Source organism: Tenrec ecaudatus, chromosome 1 (assembly GCF_050624435.1).
Source record: "Tenrec ecaudatus isolate mTenEca1 chromosome 1, mTenEca1.hap1, whole genome shotgun sequence".
NCBI classification, from domain to species: domain Eukaryota; kingdom Metazoa; phylum Chordata; class Mammalia; order Afrosoricida; family Tenrecidae; genus Tenrec; species Tenrec ecaudatus.
In genome coordinates, this window is record NC_134530.1 from 170,225,009 (window position 1) to 170,250,287 (window position 25,279).

Here is a 25,279-nt window from a genome sequence, read left to right on the forward strand (position 1 = left end):
GTTTGACCAGCTTGTCCTCCCAGAGACAAGAGACCAGAACAGAAGGAAGAGCCTGGATGTTCCATAGGTAGGTGTCTGAGCAGAAACATCTAGAACTGAGACATCTCTAAGTACCATGGTCTTCAGAAGGCTTCCAGACATCCTGCTAAGTGCACCTACTGCTACTGACCTGTATGCCCTACAAGCACTTGGTCCCCTGCAGAGGGTTGATTTGGGGATGTGCAGCCTGCGGCTACACTTAGACGACAAAGATGAATGCTCTATGGAACAAACATGGGGTTCAACAGTATAAATATCTCTCTGACCGAGACAGAATGTACTGCACTGGGGGGCAGTGAGCTGCCACTGGAGGTTTCCAAGAAGAGATTGGAAGATGCTTTGTTAGGAATGTTGGGGAAAGAATTAAAGAAACAGCACATGTCCCTGGAGTCAAACATGCTTAGATCAAATCTTGAATTACTACCTGTGTTGCCTTGATCTTGTTACCTAATCCGTTTGAGCATGTCTCTTTATCTGCTGCATCAGATAATGCACAACTTCACAGGATTAAAGAATTAATTGAATTTGCATATGTACATGCCTGTATTTAGACCTCTATAAATGTCCTTCGCCTCCTTGTTTTTGCTTCTATTTCCTTTTACTTTCCTCTTGTCCCACCATCATGTTCGGCCTTCCTTTGGCTTTAGTGATTCCTCGCTGCTACATTGCCCTTGATTAAGCCCCATTAGGCATCCTACGCCCTTCTTTCTCTCCACTGATTTTAGTTCCCTTGTCCCTGAGTTGGCTCCTCCCCCCTTCTTTTCTCCCACCTCCCCTTCTCCCATATCCCTCCCCCCAAAAAAGAATTAATTAAATTATCTGAAAACATCTCCTGTTTAGTGTGTGCCCAATAAATGGCAATCCCTCATCCATCAACAGGAGGGTTGGGTTAGATGACCTTTGAGGTCTCTGTACCCCAGACAGAATGGTTGCCACCCTTCCTGGATGCTGAGACCATGGCAGGGGTGAGTCTGGGTGAAATACAGAAATCAAGATTAGGTAGATGAAGAAAGATCCTGAGTATGGCGGGGGAGTGTGCAAAGGTCACTCCTGCCAGGCTGCTGTTGCTATGATTTTGACCTTCTGGGGTGAAAGCAAAACACCTGCTCTGGATTTAAGGTCCAGCCTGGGGGGTCTCAGTTTTCCCATCTGTGTAGTGAAGAAGGAGGATCAGATGGTCCCTTCCAACACAGACACCTTCGGGTCTATGGAGAAGGGAGGAGATGCTGCAAATTGGGTTGGGTGGGGTTGGGTGGGGTGGGGTGGGGGTGGCGGCGTGCAACGGGGAGCAGCCTCCGCCATCCCTGAGCAGGGACCTTCGGGGGTGGGGTGGGGTGGGGGTGGCGGCGTGCAACGGGGAGCAGCCTCCGCCATCCCTGAGCAGGGACCTTCGAAGACACTCGGTGCCCAACCCTCTTCAGAACCAGACCCACCTCAGTCTCCAGTCATACAGTTTCTTTATTGTGCTAACACGGCTGCCTCGGAGCTCCGATCTCACACACAGACAATTCAGGCCAGACCCCCACCCCACCGGGCCCCTGGGGCCCTCTGCTGGGGCTGGGGACGCCGCCGGGCCTCGGAGCCCAGCCGCTCTCAGTTCCTGCCTCCACTTCCTTCTCCCTCCCAGCCTCAGCGCCGCCGCACCCCGGGGATGCGGGGCGCCCTCCGGGTGCTCTTTCCCTGCCCTCCGCTGCCACGGCCTGCTCCCTGCACTTCCCGAGAGCCCGGCCGTCAGTCCCGTGCGGCGGCCCGGCGCGGGCGCGGGGGGCCGAGTGAGACCCCCGCCGCCGGCAGAGAGCCCCTCCCGCTGGTCCCCGCCGGGGCGCAGCCCGGAGCGGCGCGCGCGCTCACACCACCAGACCGTCCGGGCGAGGCAGCTGCCCCTGGGCGCACTCGGCGGGCTCGGCGCTCTTGACCTTGACGTAGACCGGGGAGGGGCCCGCTTCGCAGGCGGCGGTGCGGGGCGCCAGGGCCACGTCCTCGGGGCCGCCGCAGGGCGGGGGCGCGTACTTGCGGCGCAGGGAGCGGCTGACGTTCTGCGTCGGATACCCCAGGAGGTGGGTGACGCTGCTGCCGCGCCCGCTGGCCTTGCACCCGGGCGCCTCGGCGTCCACTCTGTGGAAACAACAGGCGGGCGGGTGAGCGCGCTCCTCCGCGGCGCGGCGTGGGCACGGCCTGGGCAGAGCTGGGGACTCTCGGCAACGTCTGGTCTCCCGCGCCGCCCCCACCTGCCCTCGCTCTCCACCTCAGGTCCCTCTCTGACCCTTCCTGGGCCAGCGACCCCGCGGCGGTCCCCGGACCACCGCCCCCGACCCGGCTTTCTTGGTATTCTCAGCGCGCCTCTGGCTCCACCCCAGGGCGCCTCCGTGACCTTGACTTCTCTCCTCCCCTGGCCTCTCACCTCCTGCCTTCAGTCTTCCTCAGTCATCCTTTCCTCCCTCACCGAGGCATTGATTGCACTCATTAGCGCGTCTACGCTTTTTCTACGTTTCTTGCTAGTTTGTTTCTAATATAAGTTATAAGTACTAATCTTATTATTAACCCCTCTTAAATAAGCATGTCTAGAGTTCTCGCTGCGCAGTACAGGGGGAAACCTGAGAATGAGGTGGGGGCGGGGAAGTGCTGAAAAAAGAAGGAAAACACAAACAGGCCCTGCCCTCCAGGAGCTTACAGTCTAGGCAAGACAGAGAGGAAGGGAACTGAGGGCCGGGCCCAAGGTGAAGACTGGGTGTGCAGGGAGGGGGAGACAGAAAAGCCATGCGGCGAGTGGCAGGTCGACATGCTGCGGTCCCAACATTCCGTGGCGGCGATGGCGGGCAGGGTTGGGGTGGGGGTCCCAGCCGGCCGGTGGCGGGCGGGGGTGGGAGGGGCAGGGCGCCGGCCCCGCCGCACAGCAGCATGCAGCATGCATCAGGTTTTACCTGATCTCACTAGCCAAGTCGCAGGCCCCTCCGCCGACCCCGCCGCCGTTGCCGTAGCCGAAGGCACCGCGGGCGCCTCCAGCCCCGGAGCCCCCGCAGCAGCAGCAGACGAGCCCCCAGATGCCCACCAGCAGGCAGCCCAGCATGAGCAGAGAGCCCAGCACGGCGCCGATGATCATGCCCACGCGCCGGGAGTCTGTGGAGAGAAGGAGGGTGGGGGGCACTGGTCAGGCTTTTCCGCCCGAGGCGCCAGGGTAGAAAATCTGTGGGGAAGAGGCTAGGGGGCAATCGCCTCCTCCCAGTGCTGGGTAGATGCAAGCTAACCACTTAGGTCTGCGCATTTCCTTTTGGGGCTTCCCACACGAGGCATGCCAAACCAGCCAAGACTCCCCAGTACAGCCCAGGTGCCTCCCTGTCCAACTCTGCCAGCCCCCCGGCCAGGGCAGGGCAGGGCACCTACCGGGGACCTTCACCTCCACCACGCACACACTGTAGCCCACGTGGTTGGCCACTGTGCACTGGTAAAGGCCGTCGTCATCTCGGGAGATGTCCTTCAGCAACAGGTCCCCGTTGTTCAGGCCTGTGACTACAGGGCAGTCAGAGAGGGGCAGTGAGTCCTAGAGGACTGGTCTCCAGAAGCCCCTCCCCACCCTGGGCTCCTGCGGGTGGGCGGCACGCCCTCTGGAGGAGGGGAAGCTGTATGCTCAGGAACATGTGTGCACAGGCAGGCCCACTCCTCTCTGCTGCGGGCTCAAAGGAAGGGCTCCTCCCCCAGCAACAGGCCACACACCCCTCCTTCACTGCGTGATGTCAGGGAAGTCAAGTCCCCTCTCTGGGCCTTGCCGCCTCATTTGTGCAGTGAGGACAGGGTTAAGCCTCCTTGCTCTGAAGGTTTCTGTTTGTGAGGAATAGTCAATTTCTCTAAGCCCAGGAGCTTTATGCCACTCGTCCCAGTGGATCTCCACAGGTCCCTGGAAGGCAGGCGTTATTATTCCCCTTTCACACAGGAAGAAGCCAAGGCCCAGAGAGGCTACTGGCCTGAGTTGTGCAGCCAAGCAGTGGCTCAGCCAGGACTCAAGCCCTCCTCTGTCGTCTCAGACTGCTTTCACCCTAAATTAGCCATCCCACCTGTGCATAACTCCCACATTTGTCTCCTCTTCTTTTCTCAATAGCAATTGCTGGGATAGAGGCAGGCCTCTCCCCCAGACATTTCAAGCTCTTCTTGGCTTCAGGAAAACCCCAGAGGCTCCCAGAGTCCCTGATCTTACTTCCACTCATTCCCCTACCCAAGCAGGCTTGAGAGCCCCTCACCTTGACTGATGGAACTGTGAAAGGATTCCTGGTAGGAGAGCTCGGAGTGGAAGCTGTGCTGGGAGTGGTAGGACCCAGCGCGGTAGGGGTGGGTGTGTCCGCTGATCTTGGCCCACCTGTAGGAGAAGGGCTGGGTGCCCCCACTGGCATAGCACTTCAGCATCAAGTCATTTCCATGTGTCATGTGACCCTCAGTCCAGCACATGGGCACCGCAGGCCGAGCTGTAAGGAAGCAGGTATATGGAAGATAGGGTCCAACCAAGAGGCAGAGCCAGGTTCAGGGTGGCGAAGCCACCCTGGGCTCAGAAGTCAGAGGAGGCAGGTTGTACCTTGGACAGTGACGACCACCTTACGGGAGGCCATTGTGGTCTTCTTCACCCTGCACTCGTAGGTGGCTGTGTCAGATACCTGCAGGTTCATGAGGTTGATGGAGGCATCGTACTGGCTGGGGTCTGAGGCTGCAAAGCGGACCCTCTGCTGCAGGTGGGGGAGGTTGCCATGGTTGATCCTCTTGTCCTGGTAACTAAGGAACTGGAGACAAAGAGGGAAACCCACGGTGAGGCAGATGCAGCCAAGGAGGGCCCTGTGGGCTGACTGGCTGCTCTGGGCAGACCACAGAACTGGTTGGAGATTCCGTTTCCTCAACTGGCCAATCAGAAGCACAAGGCCTGATCCAGTGACCGCCTGCAAGGTGTGTGATGATCAGATGCCATTAAGGTCTTTGGAAAGTCTCAGGTCAGATGAGGAACTTGAAAGGACAGGGACCACTCTGCCTCTTCCTCCTGCACTGGCAGGGAAGAGGCCAGGAGGCTGGCAGAGCTCGCCTGCCAGCCTCCCACTCCTTGTGAGGTCTTGGAGCAAGTTCAAAGTCTTGGTTTCCTTGGCTGCCCTGAAGTGGGGGTGTAGGGAAGCCGGTGCCCAGCACTTACCACATTCTCTCGATGTGAAGGGTCTGCGTTGACCTGCATCCACTCGATGTCCAGCCCACTGGGACCATAGTCCTCAGGGTCCAGGATGTAGGGGCAGCCTAGCCGCACGTTATCGCCTTCTGCCAGGTATAGGACGTCCTGGCCATCCCCGTTGATCCGCACAGCCGTCAGCAGTGCTGGGGGTGGGGGCAGAAAACCAGATTTCAGGTAGTCAGCCCAGCCTCTCTGCCCACTGCAACCTGGCACTCAGCAGGGCTTCATTGGGGAGGAGGGGCTGCTTTGAGCATGTGTAAGTGTGAGTTGTTGTACATGGGACTGCGCACTCATATGCATGCGTATTAAGATGCCAGTGTCTGCGTGTGCTTATGCACGCATGCAAATGTTTCATGACTATGTATGATGGCATCTGAATAACATTTGTGTGTATATAGCTTCTAGGTAGGCATGTGTAGACATAATTGTATGTATGCAGGAATACATGCATGTATGTACGCTGTGTGCCTGAGTAGTTGGGGCTGTGTATGTGTACTCTAAAAATAGGCCTGCACAAAACTAAGCAGGGTGCCTGCCCATCTGTCCGTCAGAAGGCAGGCATGTGGCACACACAGGGTTGTGAAATTCTCTGCTTAGACCAAGTGAGGTGCTCCTACCTGGAGACCAAAGGCTTTCCCTTTCCTTCTGAGGGGCAGAACTCTGGGTACATCTATGTGTACCACGCGTGTGTGGCTGTGTGTATGCCTGTGTGTGACAGTGTGTGTGTGGCCACGTATGGTGGCTTAAGGCCATGTTTGCCTGTGGAAGAGCCTGTGCCTGTGTGTGACAGTAGGCAGCTGTGACCAGGAATCCGGCCATGTTTCTGTGTGGCAGTGAGTGACTACATGCAGCAATCTGGACTGTGTGTCCTTCCTCCTCTGTGATCATATGGTTCAAGTACAGCCACCCCCACATTCTCTCTCCCGTCAGGATCCCTCCCCACCCTGTGCAGCGCCCTACTGAGTCATGGAGCTCCCCAGCCACTGAGCATGGCCGCACACCCTTCTGGGCACCTGCAGTTCCTATGGGCCTCCTTGGTGGAAAGCAAGTGCAGAAGCTAGGATCCTGGAGCTCAGGACCAAACTCCTCTCCCTCCTTACTCTAAAGCCTCAGGCCAACCCCAGTCCCAACCAGTTGGACCTACCCAAGGAGCTGAGGTGGGAGTGCCTCGGGGCCCGCCCCTCTGCACAATGGGCTCTGTCTCCCACTCTGGGGCCACCCTCACTCCTGAGCCCCTCACCTTGGGCAGCTCTCCCTGCTGCTGCTTTCTTTGTTGACAGCCAGCAAGGCCCTGGGAGTCCCAGCCGGAGTCTCCAACTCATTCTGCTCAGCCAATCTCTGGCTCTCCTGGACCACATTCACACTTGAGAGCATCACACACATGCCATCGTTGCCAAGTAAATCAATGTGTAGACACAAGTCTTCAAAATGCAGTGACATACCTATGCGGACTCAGCCTTCCTACATATACTGCCAGGTCCTTATGGACAGGCACGCATCTGCACACAGACAACTGTGACTCCAAAGACATTGCGATTCTCAGAATTGCCCACAGCCTTCCTTCATCAAGACCTACTGTGCAGGCAGAAGCTCTGCCCGGCAGGCAAGGCTGGCTCAAGAGACCACAGGGGCCCCTCTGACACCAGGGGTTGCTGCCTTGCTCCCCAGGCCTCTGGCTAAACACCAGCCTTGTCCTAACCCCACTAGGCTCCAGGATGATCCAGAGCCGGCAGGTTGGCAGCTTAGACTCTAACGGACCCGGTGATGCCGGCTCTAACCCCAGGCCAAGAGAACACCCGCTCATTGCTGAGATAAGGATCCTGATGCCATCTGCCAGATCCTGGGGCAGCAGAGAGTAAGCCCAAGATGAGCCAAGAGCCGGCTGGAGAGCAGCAACTCCACCCTGGGGAAGGGCCACTGGAAGCCACTCAGACAGACAGCACTGTTGCCCCACACCTGTGTGTGCTCGACCCAGCTGGGGGGTGGCGGAGGGCTTAGAGAGTGTGGCTCAAAGAGGAAGGGCTAGGGCTGGAAGGAGCCTCCACCCTGCACCAGCCCACGAGCCTCGCCCCAGCTCTCCTGTCTCTTTAGAACCTTTCTCAACCTCCTCTCTCCACTTCTCGCTCAGCTTGGGAAGTTCTTTCTGCTCTCTCACCTTCCTGTCGCACTGGGGAAGGACTTCCAGGGAATGTGAGAGGATGGCGCGAGGGAAGAAGGCCAGAGTGGAAGAGAAAGGTAGGTAGAAAGACTTCGGGGACGGCATGGGAATAGGGGAGTCTAAATGGACTTCCTGCAGAAGAGGACAATGAGGACAAATCGCCTCCTTCCCCATGCAAAAAAAGGACCAGGGGTTGAACTGGGGAGGAGGGGCTTCTGTGAGCTGTCACCTCAATAGCAGTGTTTACTCTCAGCTTATAAATCCTTTCTGAAAGTTTAAACTGCTCGCAGAGCTCCCAACGCTCTATCAGGAAGAACAGGAGCAGAGGCAGCTCCCACCAGGGGTACTGGCGCAAGAACAACCACAATGCTAAGCCTTTCTCCCAGACCCACAGACACACCTCACACACACATGGAGTTGCCCCAGGTCCCCAGCACAGCCAGGGCTTCCTGCGTGGGCTCTAGCCACTGGACTCTGTCAGTGGGACTCCAGAAAGATGAGTTTGATTGTTACAGGCATTCTGTTAAAGAATCAGTCTCTCTCTCTCTCTCTCTCTCTCTCTCTCTCTCTCTCTCTCTCTCTCTCTCTCTCTCTCTCTCTCTCTCTCTCTCTCACACACACACACACACACACACACACACACACACGCAGGATGCTCCATATTCTGCTACCTCCTCACCCCAAGTCCTGACCCCAGAGGGACGCAGAGCCATTTCCAGCAATACCCACACAACACAGCCCTTGCCAGGACTTGCCCAACCCGGGCAGGCATCCACACTATCCAACCCTGAGCCCCAGTGCTCTCCCCACCCTCCTCCTGCCTCAACCTGGCGGGGCGCCTCCTGGACACCCTCACAGTGCCAGGGCTCCCTGAGCCCACACTAGCCATGAAGGGACCAACCACTCAGGCATACCCTAAACTTCATCCCTTGCCCATTCAAGGTCTGCAACTCCCCTGCCCTTTGCTCGCCAGGGATAGGCCCCCTCTGGGACTTGTGCCCAGACAGGCCACCTGATGAAAATCCATCCTTCCCAGGCTCCTCCTCAGCCCCCACCCAGCTTTGCAGTGGATCCAGCTGACTCCTACCCCATCTCCGTTCTCTGGGAAACTCCAGACAAGCCCAGGGCTTGATTTCACCGCGACGTGTCCCTGCACACATGGGAGCCCCCAGGCTCACGGAGACTGCAGAGTTCCATTCAGACATCACCAGACCTTCAAGCGCAGGGCTCTCCTGGGGAGAGGCCCCTGGGCAACGATCCAAACCAGAGTGACAGTGGGCAGTGCCCCTCCAGGAACATCGCACACCGCTTTTTAGGCCCTCCATGAGCTTGTTGGTGTCTTTTCCCTGCCGGGCATCCCTGCCAGCTGCCCAGACCCATACCTGGGCTCAGGCACACGAGCAGAAGGTGGAAGGCTCCTCGAACTCCCATGTCTCTAGGCTCGATGTCTCCTCCGCCTTGGCTGGCTGTCCCTGGGGCTGGTGGCGGTGGGTGTAAGGGGGCGGGTGGAGGGAGGGGGAGATGAGGGCCCAGACACTGCCCGGGGTGGCAGGAAGGTACAATGAGTGCCTGGCTGAGGAGCAGCGGAGTGATTTTTATGGGAGGGAGGGGGCCTGGACCCCGCCTTGGGGAGGAGTCCCAGGAACCCTAATTAGCAGGGTGACAAGGTGGCCTACCCAGGCATTACCTAGCCCTCACCCAAGCTCTTCCCTATCCCAACAGTGGCGCAGGATGGCCAGCGGGACTTGTAATTAGGCACCTGTTAAAGCTCTACTTCCTCCTGGCCCCATCAGTGAGCCCATTCTGTGCGTCCACAGAGCCCCTCTCACCACTCATTTGTTGCCTCTTTCCCCGGGGGTGTGGGGAAGAGGAAGAAGGCAGGCTTGGGGAGGAAGGGTGGCCAGGCCTTGCAGGGTTAATACTAATTCCAGGGCACAGGCATCTGACATACTCTCCCTTAGCCGATTCCAGCATCCCAAATCCTTGCCCCTCCAAGTATCTCTGACCCTCCACAGAAACCTTGAACAAAAGCACAGGACACCCGCACACACCCAGGTCTGTTGGCAGGGGCACCACTGAGGGCGGCCTTCCCCCTATTACCAGGACGACCTGGGGTTGGAAGGAAGGGCCAGGCAGATGAAAGGCACTTAGGAATGCCCTGCCTGCCCTCCCCTTAAGGCCTTTGGCCCTTCAAAGAGTCAGGAGGAGGGGAAGAGATGTATGGGAACAAGGTCTTGACCCATCTGTCATCCTTGCCCTTAACTATGCCCCCATCCATCCCTGACCCAGGTTGTCCCCAGCTGCAGGGGACCAGGGGACACTGTGCGGGGTCCGCCCCCAGTTCTGATACAGGACTGAGGCTAGTTCAGGTAGGCCCAAGAGAAGAGGGACAGAGGCCAATGAATACGATAGTTGAGCTCCTGTGTAAAGGAATGTTGGTGAGAACAGAGTTGGGAGGACTGGGGAGGAGCAAGCCTGTGTGCGTGCACACACTCAGACTGGCCTTGTGTACTCTGTGTGCGCACTCACATGGCAGTCTGTCTCACCGAGTGTGTGCACACTCACATGGGAAATGCATCTCACTGTGTGCACACTCACAAAGGCAGTTTATTCCACTGAGCTTGTGCACACTCGCACAAGCTGCTTATCTCACTGTGTGCAGACTCATATGGCGGTCTGTCTCGCTGAGTGTGTGCACACTCACAGGGGCAGTCTATGGGTACACTCACAGGGGCAATCTATCTCACTGAGTGTGTACACACTCACACGGGCAGTATCTCCTTGTGGGATCCCTGGGTGGTCTTGTTCTGTACATCTGAAGGGAGGCCAAGCACCCGCAAAACCCGGACTCACTGTGGTGCCTAAGCCAGCCCAGTTCCGAGGAGATTAGAATAGGGGAAAAGTGACTGACCAGCATTGGCCCAGGGACAGGCTCCTGGCCTCCCCTGGGCTCTCCTATTCCCGTGCACAGTGATGCGGTCGGTGAGTGACCTGTTCAACAGCTTGACTCTCTCAGACTCGAAGGTCCTTCCTTGCCTCTCGCTCCTGTCCTGACCTGGGCACGGGAAGGACAGAGGGGGAAGAGTCTTGGGGAGAGTTATGGGGCTCGGGAATGCTGTGAGGGCCTACCCCTCCAGGAACAATAAGTGCAATAAGGAAGCACGTGGAGTCCAGCATCTCTGCGTTCCAAACCTGCCCCCCCTCAACAATAGCAGGGCGCTCTAGGGCCCACCAGTTGTACACAATGAGTATCTATATTTCCTTGTTTCTTTTTGAGGTTTATGGGATTGCCTGGTACCCTCTGGAGGGCAGAAACCATTATCCCCATTTTATAAATGGGGAAACAGAGGCCTGGAGAAACATGGGAATTCATCTGAGATGCAGCTGCTGGAAACTAAGTTGGGGATTGCCAGACCCCTGACTCTCAGTCCAGCGCAACCCAAGAAAATGGACTCGTGACCCTCATGTTGCTAGGCCCACCCAGGAAAACCAAACCGATGGGAAATCACTGATGGGTTGTCAAGGAGAAGAAGAGATGGGACCAGGGAAGGGCAGACTGAAAGAAGGGACTCCAGATGGTGACTCCATTAAACTGAAGTGTAGGGTTGGGGTTAATGGGTTCCAGGTGTGAGCCAATGTGAGCGTTGGGTTGAAGATTAGAGCAAGGGTTCAGGTTGGGTTCGCTGGGCTTAGGAATGAGGTTGACGGTAGATCTGAGGTTGGGACTTGGAGTTAAGGTTGCGGTTACGGTTGGAATTACAACTAGAATTGAGGCTAGGGTTTAGGGCTGGGATTTGTGTTGTGACAAGGAAGAGGGCTTTAGCTTCTTTTATAGCCAGGCTTGGGAATACAGTTAGGGCTAAATTGAAAGCTGCGTGGAGATTGATTTAGGATTGGAATTACCACTCAGTCTGGGATTTGGGTGAGAACAGGCTATAGTTGGGATTAAAACATACATAGGGTTAAAGATATATAGGTTTCATGGAAATCTTCGTTGAAGTTTCATTTATGCTGTAGAAAGACCTCAGCTCCATTGGCTAAATCCAGGCATGTCTAATTGTCCACCCTTGAGCTCCAGGAGAATTCCAAAAACCCGTGTTGGTTGAGGTCCCGGAACGTCGAGGAGGGATTAAAATGTACATGAGCCCATCGGTGTGAGAGGTAGGAAGCAAGTTAATCCCACGGCAAATGAGACCCCCCAACAACCCGGTTCCCGTCTGTGAAAGGCATCTGAGGAGGCGGAGGTGGTAAGTGATCAGCGGATGGGTCCATCCGAGTCTCACCAGAGTGGGAGGTGGTTTGAGAGTCCAGGAGAGGGGAGTTGAGGGAGACCGTCGGTCTAAATTAAATGCTCCTAGAACAGCAGTTCTCAACCTGTGGGTCACAACCCCATTGGGGTTCGAACAACCCTTTCACAGAGGTTGCCCGATTCATAAGAGTAGCAAAATTACAGTTAAGGAGTAGCAATGAAAATAATGTTATGGTTGGGGTTGGGGTCGCCACCACATGAGGAACTGTATGAAAGGGTCACGGCATTAGGAAGACTGAGAACCACCGTCCTAGAAGAACAGCTATTAAAAGGATTCCGCAATGGGATCCCTGGAACCCTGAAAAGACAGGGCAGCGTCCTGGTTCCCCCTTGACCCACTGAGAACTAATTGCCACCTCCTTGCAATCTGTGGTCTATAAAGGAGCTGCTGGCCTTTCTGCCCTGCGCCCTGAACCCTCAGGATTTGGCGGGGAGGGAGAAAGGCGGGGCCACCAGAACAGTATCAGGATCAGCTGACACAGCGCAGGAGGGGTCCAGCCCACAGGCCCCACCCTCTTGGACACCCACAGCACATGTTTTCTTGGGACTCCCTCCCATTGCCAAGAAGGACCCTGCCTCACTCCAGAGACATCCCCTGTTCTGACTCCTCCTCTCCTCTTCTCCCCGCCCATTTCCCCGCCTCCTTTCTTTTCAGGCCCCATATAAGGATGCTGGTGAGACTTCATCTCACAGATTTCCCTGGAGAAGGACGCCCTGCTTGGTAGAGGGGCAGCGAAACCAAGGAAGACGCTCAACGAAATGGATTGTGAGGATGGTGCAGGACTCGTGAGCGGGTCCGTGTGAGCGTGAGCCGACGAGGACGCAGGCAACAAAATTGCTTTGTAGCATCTTTCTGCCGTGACGTACAATGCTCTTGCAGTGACTGTCTTAATAGTAACTGAGCAGAAACCTTTTTTGGTTTTCCCTCTTCTTTTTTACTTACTATTTACTCTCAAAATTATTGACAGAGGTTCACAAATAGTAATAATTGCAATATTGTGCCCAACACCAGAAATGTTGGCCAAAGCAGTGACTATGAAACACCAGAAGGGCCGGCAGATGAGACCACATGACGTAAAGCATCATTGTAGTTGGGCAATGGCAACAACTCTGGCCAGAGCATATTAGAAGGCTCACCAAACAGCATAGAGTCTTACCCATGTAAGACGTAAGCTGGGATTATGAAAAACTGTTTTGGTTGTTATGGCTGCTCGGGTATTTTCATTGAAAAATAAATGTTGAAACACTGAATAAAGATTTTATAGACACACTTTGGAGAGTGTCACCAGTGTAGTGTGCACCCCGTTGGTGGCAGCGCTGGACAAAGGCCCATGTGGTATCCAAGTTGCTCATCCAGACTTCAGCAAGAGGTGGAGGAGCCAGAGGGGTCAGGGAACACATTTCCCAAAGGGCCTCTTGCTGTTTCCTGAACAATCAACCCACGGCTCTCAGCTGGGGTCACCCTGATCTAGCTACCATTTGCTGCTGTCCTAAGACAGAAACAGGGGGTCAAAGGCAGAAATGGACAGAGACCAGAAGCAAAGGGCCCAGAGAAGCCCAAAGGTTGCATCTAAGATGAGCTGCCGCCCAGAACCAGAGGGACACAGTTGAGCAAAAACCTTCCCTACCTCATCATCCAAAGTGACTCTCCAGTAACTCCACGCAGCCCCCATCTTCCTGCTCTCCCCCGGCCCCAAGCTTCTTTCCCAGCGTCTATGGGTAAAGACCCAAATTTCCTCACCGCTCTTTCCGGAGCCCGGGACTGCCGCTTGGCCCCTTTCCACACCTGCCTTCACCACCATTGGGCCTCTCAGCCCCAATCCCACATCCACATGGAAACCTAGGCTTTCTCAACCCCCAATACCAAGGAAGTGGGGCCAGGGCTTGCCCCGCAGAGAAAACTTCTGAGGAAAAGTCGTGGCCAGCTTCCTCCTAAGTCTAGAGGAGGTCGGACTGAGATTCCACAGAGGAAAAAGCAGAGAAACCCAGGAGAGCCGGCAGCTGCTGGCGTTCAGGGTACGTTAGTGCGGCAAGGCCATGGTTAGGTCCGTTGGGCTGGGGTCCTAGAGGTGGTAAAGGGTGTGATGGGAGTGCTTCTCCTTGGGGGATGTAAGGGCTGTCCGGGAAGAGTTAGGGTTAGGGGTTAGTTAGAGAGGGAGAGGAGACCCGAGTCAGACAAATGATTAATGCATTTGGTGGCTATTCTAAGTCTGGACATTCCAGTCCACCAAGAGGGGCCTTGAAAGAAAGACTTGGCAATCTGCTTCCCCCAAAATTAGCCATCGATAACCCAACGAAACAAGGTGCTGGTGCCTGCAGGGTGGCCATGAGTGGGATTCAACTCTGTCTCAAGTGACAGAGGGAGAAACACTGCCATTGAGTTGATTCCACCTCAGAGCGACCCCAGAGGGCAAGGTACAACCGCCCTGTGGGTTTCCAGGCTAACTTTTTATGGGATCAGAAAGCCTCATCTTACTCCCAAGGAGCAGCTGGTGGGTTTGAACTGCTGACCTTGTGGTTAGCCCAGTGTGAATCTGCTGTACCACCAGGACTTCTCAGTTCAGAGAGGAGGGTGATTGAATGTGTGGGGAGTTGGTGGATGTGGATGGGGCTAGGATTGAGACCCCAATCAGGGCTAGTGGGGGGCAAGAGCTTTATGTATATGCAGCCTGAGTCCCTGCTCCAGCTTTCCATCTTTCATGGTCTCTGCTGGCCAATCTCAGAAGAAGGGGGCCCTAGGAGGGAGCCGAGGTATGTCCAAGTCTCTCCCATCTAGTGGAGTCTGGGGCTGACCCACACTTTTAAGAGCAAGAGCATGAAATCAGTCCTCATCAGTACAAAGATTGACCTAAGCAACCACCACATCAGCAAGTCCATTGGCAGTGGCAGGTGGTAGCATGGTTACCAGGGAATGAGTGGAAATCATTCAGTTTATAAAGTGTGTGAATTCCTGAGGACACACACCTGAGGATGCATCCAGCTCCTGCCCGAGTTCAGCCCTGTCCTGCAAGACAGCCTTGGTTCACCCACCAATGCCACAAAATGTGTCTGCTGTGGCTGGTGCTTGTACTGGGCCCCAGGGAATGGCAACACAGGAGCCTCAGTTTCTCTCCTTCCAGAGCACCCAGTCTGAGGAGGCGGGGAAGACAAGGCCAGGGGCACCACCCTTGGCTCTACACACACACACACACACACACACACACACACACACACACCACCCCCACCACCACTACCAGAGAAATGAGCAATGCTCCATGACATGGTGTGATGTTTAGGCAGGTGCGCATGGTAACGAAGGATGTGCCGGGGTAGAGGGGCAATCAGAAGGGTATTTCTGACTTAGGGAAATAAACCTGCCCAAACAGAACTGAGAAGAGAGTGAAGTCAGAAGAGACACCTGATGATTCTTCTTGGATTGAGCGGAAGAGACCCTTGAGAGTGGACATTGAAGAGCTTCTCCCCAAACCCTGTGCATCTTACTGGCATCAAAGGCAGGCCCTTGGGATGGACTAGGTGGTGTGACTGATGGCCCTAGGCCATGTAGATAGATAGAGAGATGATAGATAGATAGATAGATAGATAGATAGATAGATAGATAGATAGATAGATAGATAGATAGAAACTTTGTGATGAATTAACCCAAACATCCAATGGGACTCAGCCCCTTGAATCTGTATACAAAAATTGGCCTTTGTGCTACCTGCAGTAGAGAACCAGGGCCTCCCCGTTTGCCTTAGCCTCCTGGCAGTTGCCCCGAGAAGGTGTGTGGAAGCTGGCAGGCGCCAGAGCAAAGCCGGCTGTGCGTCTAGGCCCCCTCTAAGCACGCCTTGACCAGCCCTCACTCACTTGGTCTCAAGTTTGTTTGTTGCCTGTTGCCTGGACACACAGGAGGACACAAAGACTGGGGAAGGTGTTGCTGCCGAGGGTGGGGCTTGGAAGGAGCCCTGCTCCACCAGTGCTGGCTGAGCCAGTGGGAGTGCTAACTGGTAGGAGAGCAGCAGGCCCGGCCCAAAGCAGCACCTCCCTGTGCTTCCAGAATTGTGAGAACGACCCACTCAGGCGGAACCGTAGCTGGGGTAGGAGATATTAAAAGGTCTACCAAGTAAAGGAGCCTGGGTATGTGCCTGTGCAGGCTCGAAGGGAAGGATGAGGGCACACAATAAAGGCACCAGGACTTGCTGAGCATGGGAGCTTCTCTGAGATCGTTTGGGTTGCCTTATGAAGGCGGGGACTCCCTGTCTTTCAGGGTGTGCACAGGTTGTCCAGCCACTTGGCTGGAGTGTTTACAACGGAGATTTGAGCACCAAAGGCTCTCTCTGAGGTCCTTTCTGGCCTTGACGTGTGATATGGTGCTCAGCCCACTAGCCCCGGGACAGACAGCTTTCCCCGGGGGTCACACAGAAGGGCTCATCAGCTCTGCACATGGCTTCCCTTCTCAAGAACCTCTTGTTCTCCCCGCCCCCAGCCATCCACCAGGCCTCCCCTTCCCAGGAGTCTCCTGAGAAAGCCACCCCCAAATCCCTACCCCATCCTTATCCCATGGACTGCTAAAAGGACACACTGATCTGTCTTGGAAGAAGTAGAGCCAGAGTGCTCTTAGAGGCCAGGATGGTGAGGCTTCATCTTACTTTGGACACGCCAGGAGACACCGACAGAAGGCTGCCATGCTTGGTAAACTGGAAGGGCGACGAAAACAAGAAAGGCCCTCGACAAGATGGCCGGGCACCGTGGCTGCCCCAGTGGGCTCAGAGCTAAGAACAGTCGTGAGGATGGTGCAGGAGTGGGCAGGGCTCCGCTCTGTTGTGCACAGGGTCACTACGGGTGGAACCACCTCGATGGCCTGTAACAACATCCTTATCGCAGGGGGTCAAGGCAGTGTGGTGGTTAAATGTTGAGCTGCTAGCCGTAAGGGCAGCAGTTCAAAACCACCAGTGGAGAAAGATGAGGCTATCTAGTCCCTTAAAGGGTTAGCAGCAGCTCTACCTTGCCCTATAGGGTCCCTCTGAGTCGGTCTCAAGGCGAAGGCAGTGAGTTTGGTTGGGGTTTTGTCCTTGTCCCAGACTCAGTCATCAGAGAGGACAAAGGTAAGGACTATTCACCTCCCAAGGGGGTGTGGGGTGAACATGCAGGAAGCACAAAGCAGAGCTGACACCTGGGAGAGACGAGCTCAGCTGGGAAGGTGTGAGCTCTTTCAACCCGGGAAAGTCAAAAATAATTGGGTCTTTTCTGGAGCCCAAGATTTCTATAATGTTTGAAGTACAAATCTTCCAGGTTGCCTGGACATGATTTCTCAAACAACTCTCAGAGTATGTCAGGGAAAAGAGGACGAGGAGGTGGGTGAGCTGAGCCCGGCATGGGAAGGAGACCCCTGTTCTGGAGTGAACCAAGCCCTCCTCCGGTGCTCTCCCCTACACGCCCGCTTTGCGGAAGGAGCAGTAAGGAGGGGAGAGAATGGAAAGCTTCCCTCTTTTCCGGAGCTCTGATGGCCTCCTCACCCAGCTTCTTGTCTGAGACGCCAGCGTCTCCCCTGCAGTTGCCACCCTTCCTCATCCCAAAAGACCTGTCTCGCTTTGAACTCTCTGAGCCCCTTTCATCTGAGCCTAATCAATGAGCTTTTACTGAGACCTATTAATGCCCAGCTGGGGCCTGAGTCACAAATGGGGGGACCGAGGCTTTCAGGGGTGGCAAAGGACATCCAAGCACCCTACTGAGTCAGGGACAGCCTAGCTCAGCCACCAGGGCGGGCTGCTGAGTCACCCCCAGCTAGGATGGCTTTTGCAGTGGATGCAAAGGTTCTGAGACGCTTGCAAGCCACGGCGGAGCGTGGTGGAGGTGCAGGCACATGCAAGCATGGAGCCCCGCCAGGACCCTGGAGGACATGGCCCCTGGTGGCACCAGCCTGCACACCTGCCTCAGTGCACCAAGCTGAAGCCCAGTCATGGGATTTCTACTTGACCACCCAAGGGCCAGAGGAAAGGAGGCGGGGAAGTACCGTGGGCCTTTATACACAAAGTCGTGTGAAAATAAGAAACAGAGGCGGCAGCTTCCTCCACAACAAAGTCAATTGCTTGGGCACAAGCAAGTTTCTCAAATCTTTGCATCTACAAAGACAGCGCACCAGGCAACCTTTCCTACTGTCTCCGAGTTTCCCAACACGGTTCAACTCACCTCTCCTCTAAACATGGGGAGGGGGCAGGAAGCTGAAACCCCCCACTATCAGAAGCTCCAACCTCAACGGCAAAACAGTCTGATCTCCCTGGAAGTTGAACCCCATTACAGTCCTAACCAAGTGCCGATTTTTTCTCATCTTTGCCCGCAGGTCCTGCCCCCTCTCAGCAAGCAGGGCACACAAGACTCCTGCTGGCTCCTCCTGTGAACCTGCCATCCAGATTCCCCCAGCCCCCACTTATTTCCCCAGCAATTATCCCCACTTCCTGTCCGGAGGGGTGGGGGAAAAATGCCACTGGGCTGGGTCTGCCTGGTGCTCAGGACTGTCCTACTTCTAGGAACTTAGAGGCTCCTATAAGGAGGCTCCTATAAGGAGCCTGCTCAAGGCTGCTCTGGAGTCCTGAGAGAGTGTGTCAATCCCCCTGCATGCATGCACACACACACACACACACACACATCTCATGAGTGGCAGTGGAGTCCTGAGGCTCTGTGTCACCCACTGTGACCACTCACGGTGGCACTCCCCTCCCATGGGACTCCTCCTCTACGGGACCATACCTACTGTCACTCTTAATCCGAATCCATGCCACAGCCTTCGATGATGTCGACCCACTATTTCTCAAAAAACTGCTTGGTGGAAACTTTCCACACGGAATTATTGGTTACAAAGTTATTAGTAACTGAGGGAGGGGAAGCCTCTTTTGGGTGTTTGGGTTTTTCTATCCACGGGTTACTGGATACAGGTCCACAAATCCTAATGCACACGATCACATAGCTCACACACTAAAACATCTGACGGGATCGCTCACTCTGAAAACACCAGCAGCAACGAGAAGCAACAGCGTGCGATTCGGAGCATCACGGTCACTGGGTAATCACGACAGCGCTGGCCAGAGCTTCAGAAAGTCAACCAGCATGGAGTTTCCAACCTGGTCAGTACGCTGACGCATGCACACTGGGCTTCTGAACCATGTGTGCTGTGCTCTTTAACGACCACAGGGGCTTTTTTATTTAAAATAACACATTTCTACAGAAACGCTGCACGAAAGTTGTGTGGGCCGCCATGTGGTGTCACGTCCTTGGACAGTCACCTGGCATGGTCACGGATGGGTGGGGTGGGCGGCTGAGTGCTGGGGTCCATTCCTGAGACGGACATTCTCGGGGGAGCTTGGAGGTGAGCGGCAGCATAGACACAGCCTCCTAGCGAGGCAGAACTCAGATTCTCCCCATGAGGCCCCCACTGCCTTCCCCTGCTCAGAGGTGGCAGTCTTCTCTGAAACCGAGCTCTGTCCATGTAATTTTTAACTGTCCCATGCCCAAGTCCTTTTGAAAAGGGCTTGGGAGTTGCCAGACGCCACAAGACCCGCAGGGTCATGGGCAACTGTCAGTTTTGGCCAAGTGCCTTCAGCTCCTGGCCTCACCCAGCTCTCGAGACGTGACCTCAGACATTGAGCGGCCTCCCCTGGTGTGGCTTTCCCCCAACCTGTTCCAGGGGGCCCGTTCCTCTCAGACCTGCTGTCCCCAAGCTCTTCCTGGTGTTTCTGGGGAAGGGGCTCCCCTGAAATAGGTAAGGGCTCGATATGAACTGCAATGTCAGCGAGCATTAGGTAGCTACTGGACCAGCTGCAGAGGGCATGGGTGGCGGAGCAGGTCGTCAAGACCCCTTGAGAAGAGGGCACCAGGTTCCCTGGGGCAGCAGGTTGGCAGTGAAGGGAATTGAGGTGAGAAAACCTCTTTCCCTGGCAGTCTCGGCCGGGCCGCAGGCCTCACAGGGCACCTGCGGGAAGTGTGACGGGCATGAGGAAGAGGAAGCAGCTTGCCGAGTCTCCCTGGGCCCTCTGAAAAGAGGACTCTTCCCGGAGGCCCTTGTAACCTAGCATTGTAAGCATCCAGGACACACCCAGCAGCTGCCCTCTGCCTCTGCTGGACCCAGCAGGGGACACGGAGACACAGGGCTCTGGATTCAAGAAGTGAAACACTGGGGGGGGGGGGTATGTGAAGCAGGATGATGGGATTCTGTAGGTAAGAGGAAGGCTGTGGGGAGCAGCCAGGGAGAGGGTACACTGAGTGCCTAGAATTATACTTGGCACATAGTAGGTCCTTGGAACATACTTGAAGGAAGGAAGGAAGGAAGGAAGGGAGGAAGGGAGGGAGGAAGGAAGGAATTCTGGGCAGAGTGCAGAAAGCAAAACTCGACCGAAGGGTTGTGGGATGAGGTGGGCTGGAGAGAGCCTGGCTAGGGGAGTGAGGGGCACAGGGACTGGGCCGGCAGGGTGAGGCATGTTGGGCGTGTCTGTGCTGAGACGCTGCCTGAAGTTGAAAAGGCTCTGGTGGGAGAGGGCCAGGACAGGAGAATCCTGCCCAGGTTCAAACATCTCCCCTGCACAGATGTGGTCTGAGTCGTGGGCATGAGCGGGCTGGGTGCTCAGGCACAGCCCTGGAACCTCCTTCCCCAGCTCCACTCAGCCCAGCCCTCGCCCCACCCCACTCCCTGCGAGAGCATCTTTAGCTCTCTGCCCCAGTACCCGGAAACGCCACTCAACCTGGACGTGGGCAGCGGTGCAGACAAGGCTGTGCTGGGAATGGAGTGATGGTGGCAGTAGCCGCACAGAAACGAACTCATAGGACAGATAGCACTGCTCCTGTGTTTCCAAGACGGGAGCTCTTGAACCGGAATAGAAAGTCTCGTCGTCCTCCGTCAGAGCAGCTGGTGGCTTCCAACTGCTCACCTCAAGGTAAGCAACTCGCCGAAAAAAAGACCAGAAGATGGGCAACGAAGGAACAAATGTGCTTTACACAATGGACGGATGGATGCATTGTGATGAGAGTTGTACGAGCCCCCAATAAAGTGATTTTTTTTAAGACCAAAAGACAATAGGGCAAAAGAGCCACCTGGTTCCTGCCACACATGAGCCCCAGCACCGCCCCTTGCCCTAAGCACCACGGTGCCAGCTACCCTGGTCTCCCTATCCCACCACCCACCCTCCGCAGGCAGTGCCTCACAGCAGCCCCATCCCCACCAGAGAGCCCGACGAGCCCTTAGAGAAGAATACATTTAATCTGTTCATTAGGAAATGTTCACATTAGCAGGAATGATCTACTGACAGAAGACTGGGCAGGACCTTTGCCCCACCAGGGCGGGCCAGGCAGGGGTCGCTCAGTTCACAGAGGTGGCTGGCAGGAGGTTCGATTTTCGCTCCGCTTCGATGCAGTACTTCTCTGGAAGGCCGGTGGCTCTGCGGGGAGGGGAGGAATGGGGCAGGCGTGAGAGGCGAGGTCACAACTCCAGCCATGCGGCACCCCCAAACACATTCTCATCGAGGGCTCAGCATCCCACCCAGGGGTGCCTACGGGCTGGGGAGAGCAGGGGTGCAGTGCCAGGACTTCCTCCTGGGATCCCTCAGTGAGAGGTAGCCCCATAGGAGCCTCAAGACGAGCGAAGGGCAGTCTCTGGGCACACGTGTCACAGCCTCGCCAGCCTCCTGTGCCCTCTGCTGGGGAAGGGGCAAGGAGCTGGGGGGCTAACAAGTCTCCCCCCATCCACCCGCTCCACGCACCTCAGCTCTTCCAGCTTTTTCTTCTTGAGGTCCTCAATGCGCTCACGCCGCCTCTGGGCCTCCTCTTTGAGGCGCCGGCCCTCCTCGAAGGTGTCGATCCGCTCCTGCACCTGCTTCTGCTGGTTCTCACGCACCTGGCGCCGGAGCTCGTTGGCATGCTGCAGGCGCCCTGTGGCCTTTCTCTCCTCCTCCAGCTTCTCCCTCTCTATCTGTTTCCGCTGGGCCCTGGGGAAGGAGCACATAGCGGGGCTGGGCGGAGGTGCTACAGGGAATGCAGCCCACCATGCCCGGCCTCTTCTACAGCTCAGGGACCAGGCCCCAAGATGCCTGCCCCTCTTGGCTGCCACCATGCCGCCAAGGGCAGCCTCCAGGCATGTGGCCCGTGGAGTGGCTTGGAAGGGCCCATGCTTGGTTTAATGCTCCCCTGGAACCATTTTGAAATGCTTAATTGGAAGCAACAAAGCCCACAGAGAAGAAGCACACAAGCCTAAGTGAACACGAGGTGTTGAAGGGATCAGGTAGCAGACATCAAAGAACAAAAACCATCATTGTGTGATCACCTTCCCCACATAAATGCTGAAGACGAATGTGTGCATAAGTAAGTGTGGTGAAGAAGGCTGATGGCGCCCGGCTATTGAGAGATATAGCATCTGGGGACTTGAAGGCTTGAAAGTAAACAAGCGGCCATCTAGCCCAGAAGCAACAAAGCCCACATGGAAGCAGCACACTAACATGTGTGATCATGAAGGGCCGAGGGGCCTTCAAACAACAAAGGCAGGGGGAAAAAAATCATATCATCGTGAATGAGGGGAGTGCATGATGGGGACCCAATGCCCATCTGTAGACAACTGGACATCCCTTGCAGAGGGGTAGTGGGGAGGAGATGAGTCACTCAGGGTTCAGTGTAGCAATAATGAAACTCACAACCTTCCTCTAGTTCTTAAAGGCTTCCTCCCCGCAGCTATCATGATCCCAATTCTACTTGCAAACCTGGTTAGACCAGAGGATGCACAGCAGTACAGTAGGGATCTGGAAACACAGGGAATCTAGGACGGATGAGCCCCTCAGGACCAAGGGTGTGATACCTGGAGGGAAGGGAGGGTAGAAAGGAGAACCGATCACAGGGATCTACATATAACCTCCTCTCTGGGGAATGGGCAACAGGAAAGTGGGTGAATGGAGATGCCACGCAATGTAAGATAAGATAAAATAATAATTTATAAATTATTAAGGGAGGGAGGGAAAGGGCAAAAAGGAAAACAAGGAGCTGATTCCAGGAACCCAAGCTGAAGGTGAATTTTGAGAATGATGAAGGCAATGAATGTATAAGTGTGCTTTACACAACTGATGTATGTATGGATTGTGATAAGAGTTGTATGAGCCCCAATAAAATGATTTTTTTAAGAGAAAAGAAATGCTTAATTATTGTTGAGCAAGGGGCCCTGCAAATGAGCTAGCTGGTCCTGAGCCCGTGGTTTCACCCAGAGGGAACAGGTCTTATGCTTCCTCTACCTCAATTCCTCTCCAGTCCCTCTCCTCTTCTTGTTCCCCACCCCCACCTCCACCTCCCCTCGCCATGATGATGGCAGCACCAAAACCAACCAAGGGGTGCCATGCAGGTAAAAGAAGTGGTCACGCCTGTGATGCTTGGTTGCAGGAAGGAGGATGGAGCGGGGCCTGCTATCTCTTCCTTCGCTTATTGATCCAGCTCCCTCCATGCCTCTTAGGAGCCTCTTCCCCAAGAATGCATCATGTTCCCTGACACCAGGGGGGAAATCACCAGTGACAACCAGATGGGCTCAGGACCTTCAGATGAAATATATTCGCCTCTCAGAGGAAATGCAGCTGTAGGCCATTGTGAGCCCATGTCTAACTTCTTTCTTGATGTAATTTTTCAAACAGGTGAAATCATTTCCGTCAGGGTTCTCCCACCTGCCCTCCTCCCTGGAGGTCCCTCAGGCTAACACAGGTACAAAAAGCACGGCTTCATTTGCTTCCTGTGGGCATCTTCCCAGATCCACCACGCACGGGGTATCCTCTGAGCTGCCAGCAGCTCTGCCCCAGCCAGTGCTCCATGGCCTCCTGAGATGGGACACCTTTTGCAGAGCCTTGCCGGTTTACCAGACCAGAGCTTCCAGCCTCCTTGACCCCCATATTTAGACACCAAATCTAACCTACTCAAGACCCGCCTAGGACAGCAGCCACACTCTCCTCAGGGTGTGGACCAGCGTGCTCTCTGTGTGTGCAAGCCTGGTTCGCTGCCTCACACACCGCTGGGTGCAGGGGTATAGGTAGGGATGGGCGGGGTGCATGTGTCACAAGAGAGCTGATGGGGTGATTCAAACAAACAAACAAAAACGCCACTTGTCATCAACTCATGGAGACTCCGTGCGTGCAGTGAGGAAGGCTGCTCTGTGGGGTTTTCAAGGCTGAGGCCCTCCAGAAGCAGCTTGCAGGATCTTCCCTCCGAGGTGCCGGGGGTGGGGTGGGGGGGGGGTAGTGTGTGTGTGTGTGTGACCACCAACCTCTCTGTTTGCAACTAAGCATTTAACCATTTGCACCACCCAAGGACTCCCATTGAAAGCCAAATGGAGAAGACATGTGGTCATCCCATGGGACGAGGGTGGTGACTGGCTGCATAGGAGAATCAACAGACCAATTAAATCAGAATCTGTGCAGGTGGATCCTGGGGTACAGATATCATATATATATATATAGATATATAGAGAGAAAGATAAATAAATATATAGATACAGCGCACCAATATATATAATGCATGTATTACATAAAGTCTATGATTTTTCAATAGTTCCCAGGTATTTCTAAGAACCAATGAGAAGGGCTGGTCAGCTGCTTCTTAGCCAGTGAAGAAACCCCTCTTGGTAGAAGCAGGGCATTCCTACCCGGCCTGTGGGGCAGGGCATGCTTTTGAAGCAGGGAAAGTTGGAGGGGAGTGGCTGTGGCGGAGATGCCCTCAGTGAAGACAGACACCCACCACGACAGTCTTGTGGCCCTGGAGCCACTTGGTCCAGCTGCTAGGCCGAGAACAGCTGGTGAAGTTGAACTGCTCCCATGAGCTGGCCCAGCTTTAATAATTGGCTAGAGCTCATGCTTCAGGCAAACAAAACCAAGCAGAGACAAATGGGTCACCAGCAAAGGTAGGGCTCTAATTCCATCCAATTAGCATTTATTAGTGTCTGCTAAAGGCAAGAGAGATCTCCAAGGCCACAGAAGCCAGGAAGTGGGGGCGGGGTGGGGTGGGGTGGGGAGAACATCAGGAAAACAGTCTGAGCCCTCGGGCAGAACATCTGGGACCATGTAGGGACTTACCTTCTTCATAGTCCCGAGCCCACAGCCTGACCCTCAGGGCAAGGAAAGTTACAGAGCCCAAGGACATCACTGCCTGAGGGAACAGGCTAGAGGCCTGCAGTCCGATCAACGACCAGGAACCTGGTCCTGGAAAGGACTGTGAGTCCCACAGCTCTGCTCTGCCTCTGGAATCTGACCAAGGCGGGGCCCAGAAGAAGGGGCATCTAAACCAAGAAGCTGGGCCACACCATTCTGTTCAATCGCTATGCTTCTGAGCATAAGGCCTCTGCTTTGGTGTCCAACCTCCTCTGATTTAAATTCTGTTTGTTATGAAGCTGATCTTACAGCGTCCCCCTTCCCAATGGGGCCAGAACCGATCCAGTCAGGAGAGCACCCCAGGAGACAGGCCCAAAGGCTGCAGCGCTCGCGGTAAAAAGGGAAGCCAGCATAGCTGTGGTGTCTTATGATGTATTGGGGGCGGGGAGCTTATGTTGGAATCATCCTTGAGCCAGAAGACAGAAAGGATAAAGAGCTAGCAAGGCAGG

The 25,279-nt window shown here is 55.2% G+C and overlaps 2 protein-coding genes across 2 annotated transcripts in view; both read right to left on the reverse strand.

The window, feature by feature from the left end:
• Positions 1 to 1,537: 1,537 nt before the first annotated feature.
• On the reverse strand, positions 1,538 to 8,822 carry VSIG8 (V-set and immunoglobulin domain containing 8). The gene is made up of 7 exons (XM_075540792.1): positions 8,774 to 8,822; positions 5,201 to 5,376; positions 4,601 to 4,802; positions 4,272 to 4,493; positions 3,421 to 3,540; positions 2,961 to 3,156; positions 1,538 to 2,154 (listed from the first exon to the last, which is right to left on the reverse strand). The coding sequence occupies exons 1-7, from the start codon at positions 8,820 to 8,822 to the stop codon at positions 1,887 to 1,889; spliced, it is 1,233 nt and encodes a 410-aa protein (XP_075396907.1). The 3' UTR covers positions 1,538 to 1,886.
• Positions 8,823 to 20,900: 12,078 nt separating this feature from the next.
• The window catches only part of CFAP45 (cilia and flagella associated protein 45), a 34,193-nt gene continuing 29,814 nt past the window's right edge, over positions 20,901 to 25,279 (reverse strand). Inside the window, exons 11-12 of the mRNA XM_075540433.1 lie at positions 21,426 to 21,650; positions 20,901 to 21,104 (exon numbers count right to left, since the gene is read on the reverse strand). Coding sequence (XP_075396548.1) covers positions 21,026 to 21,104; positions 21,426 to 21,650 — 304 coding nt within the window. The 3' untranslated portion in view covers positions 20,901 to 21,025. The remainder of the gene's footprint in view (positions 21,105 to 21,425; positions 21,651 to 25,279) is intronic.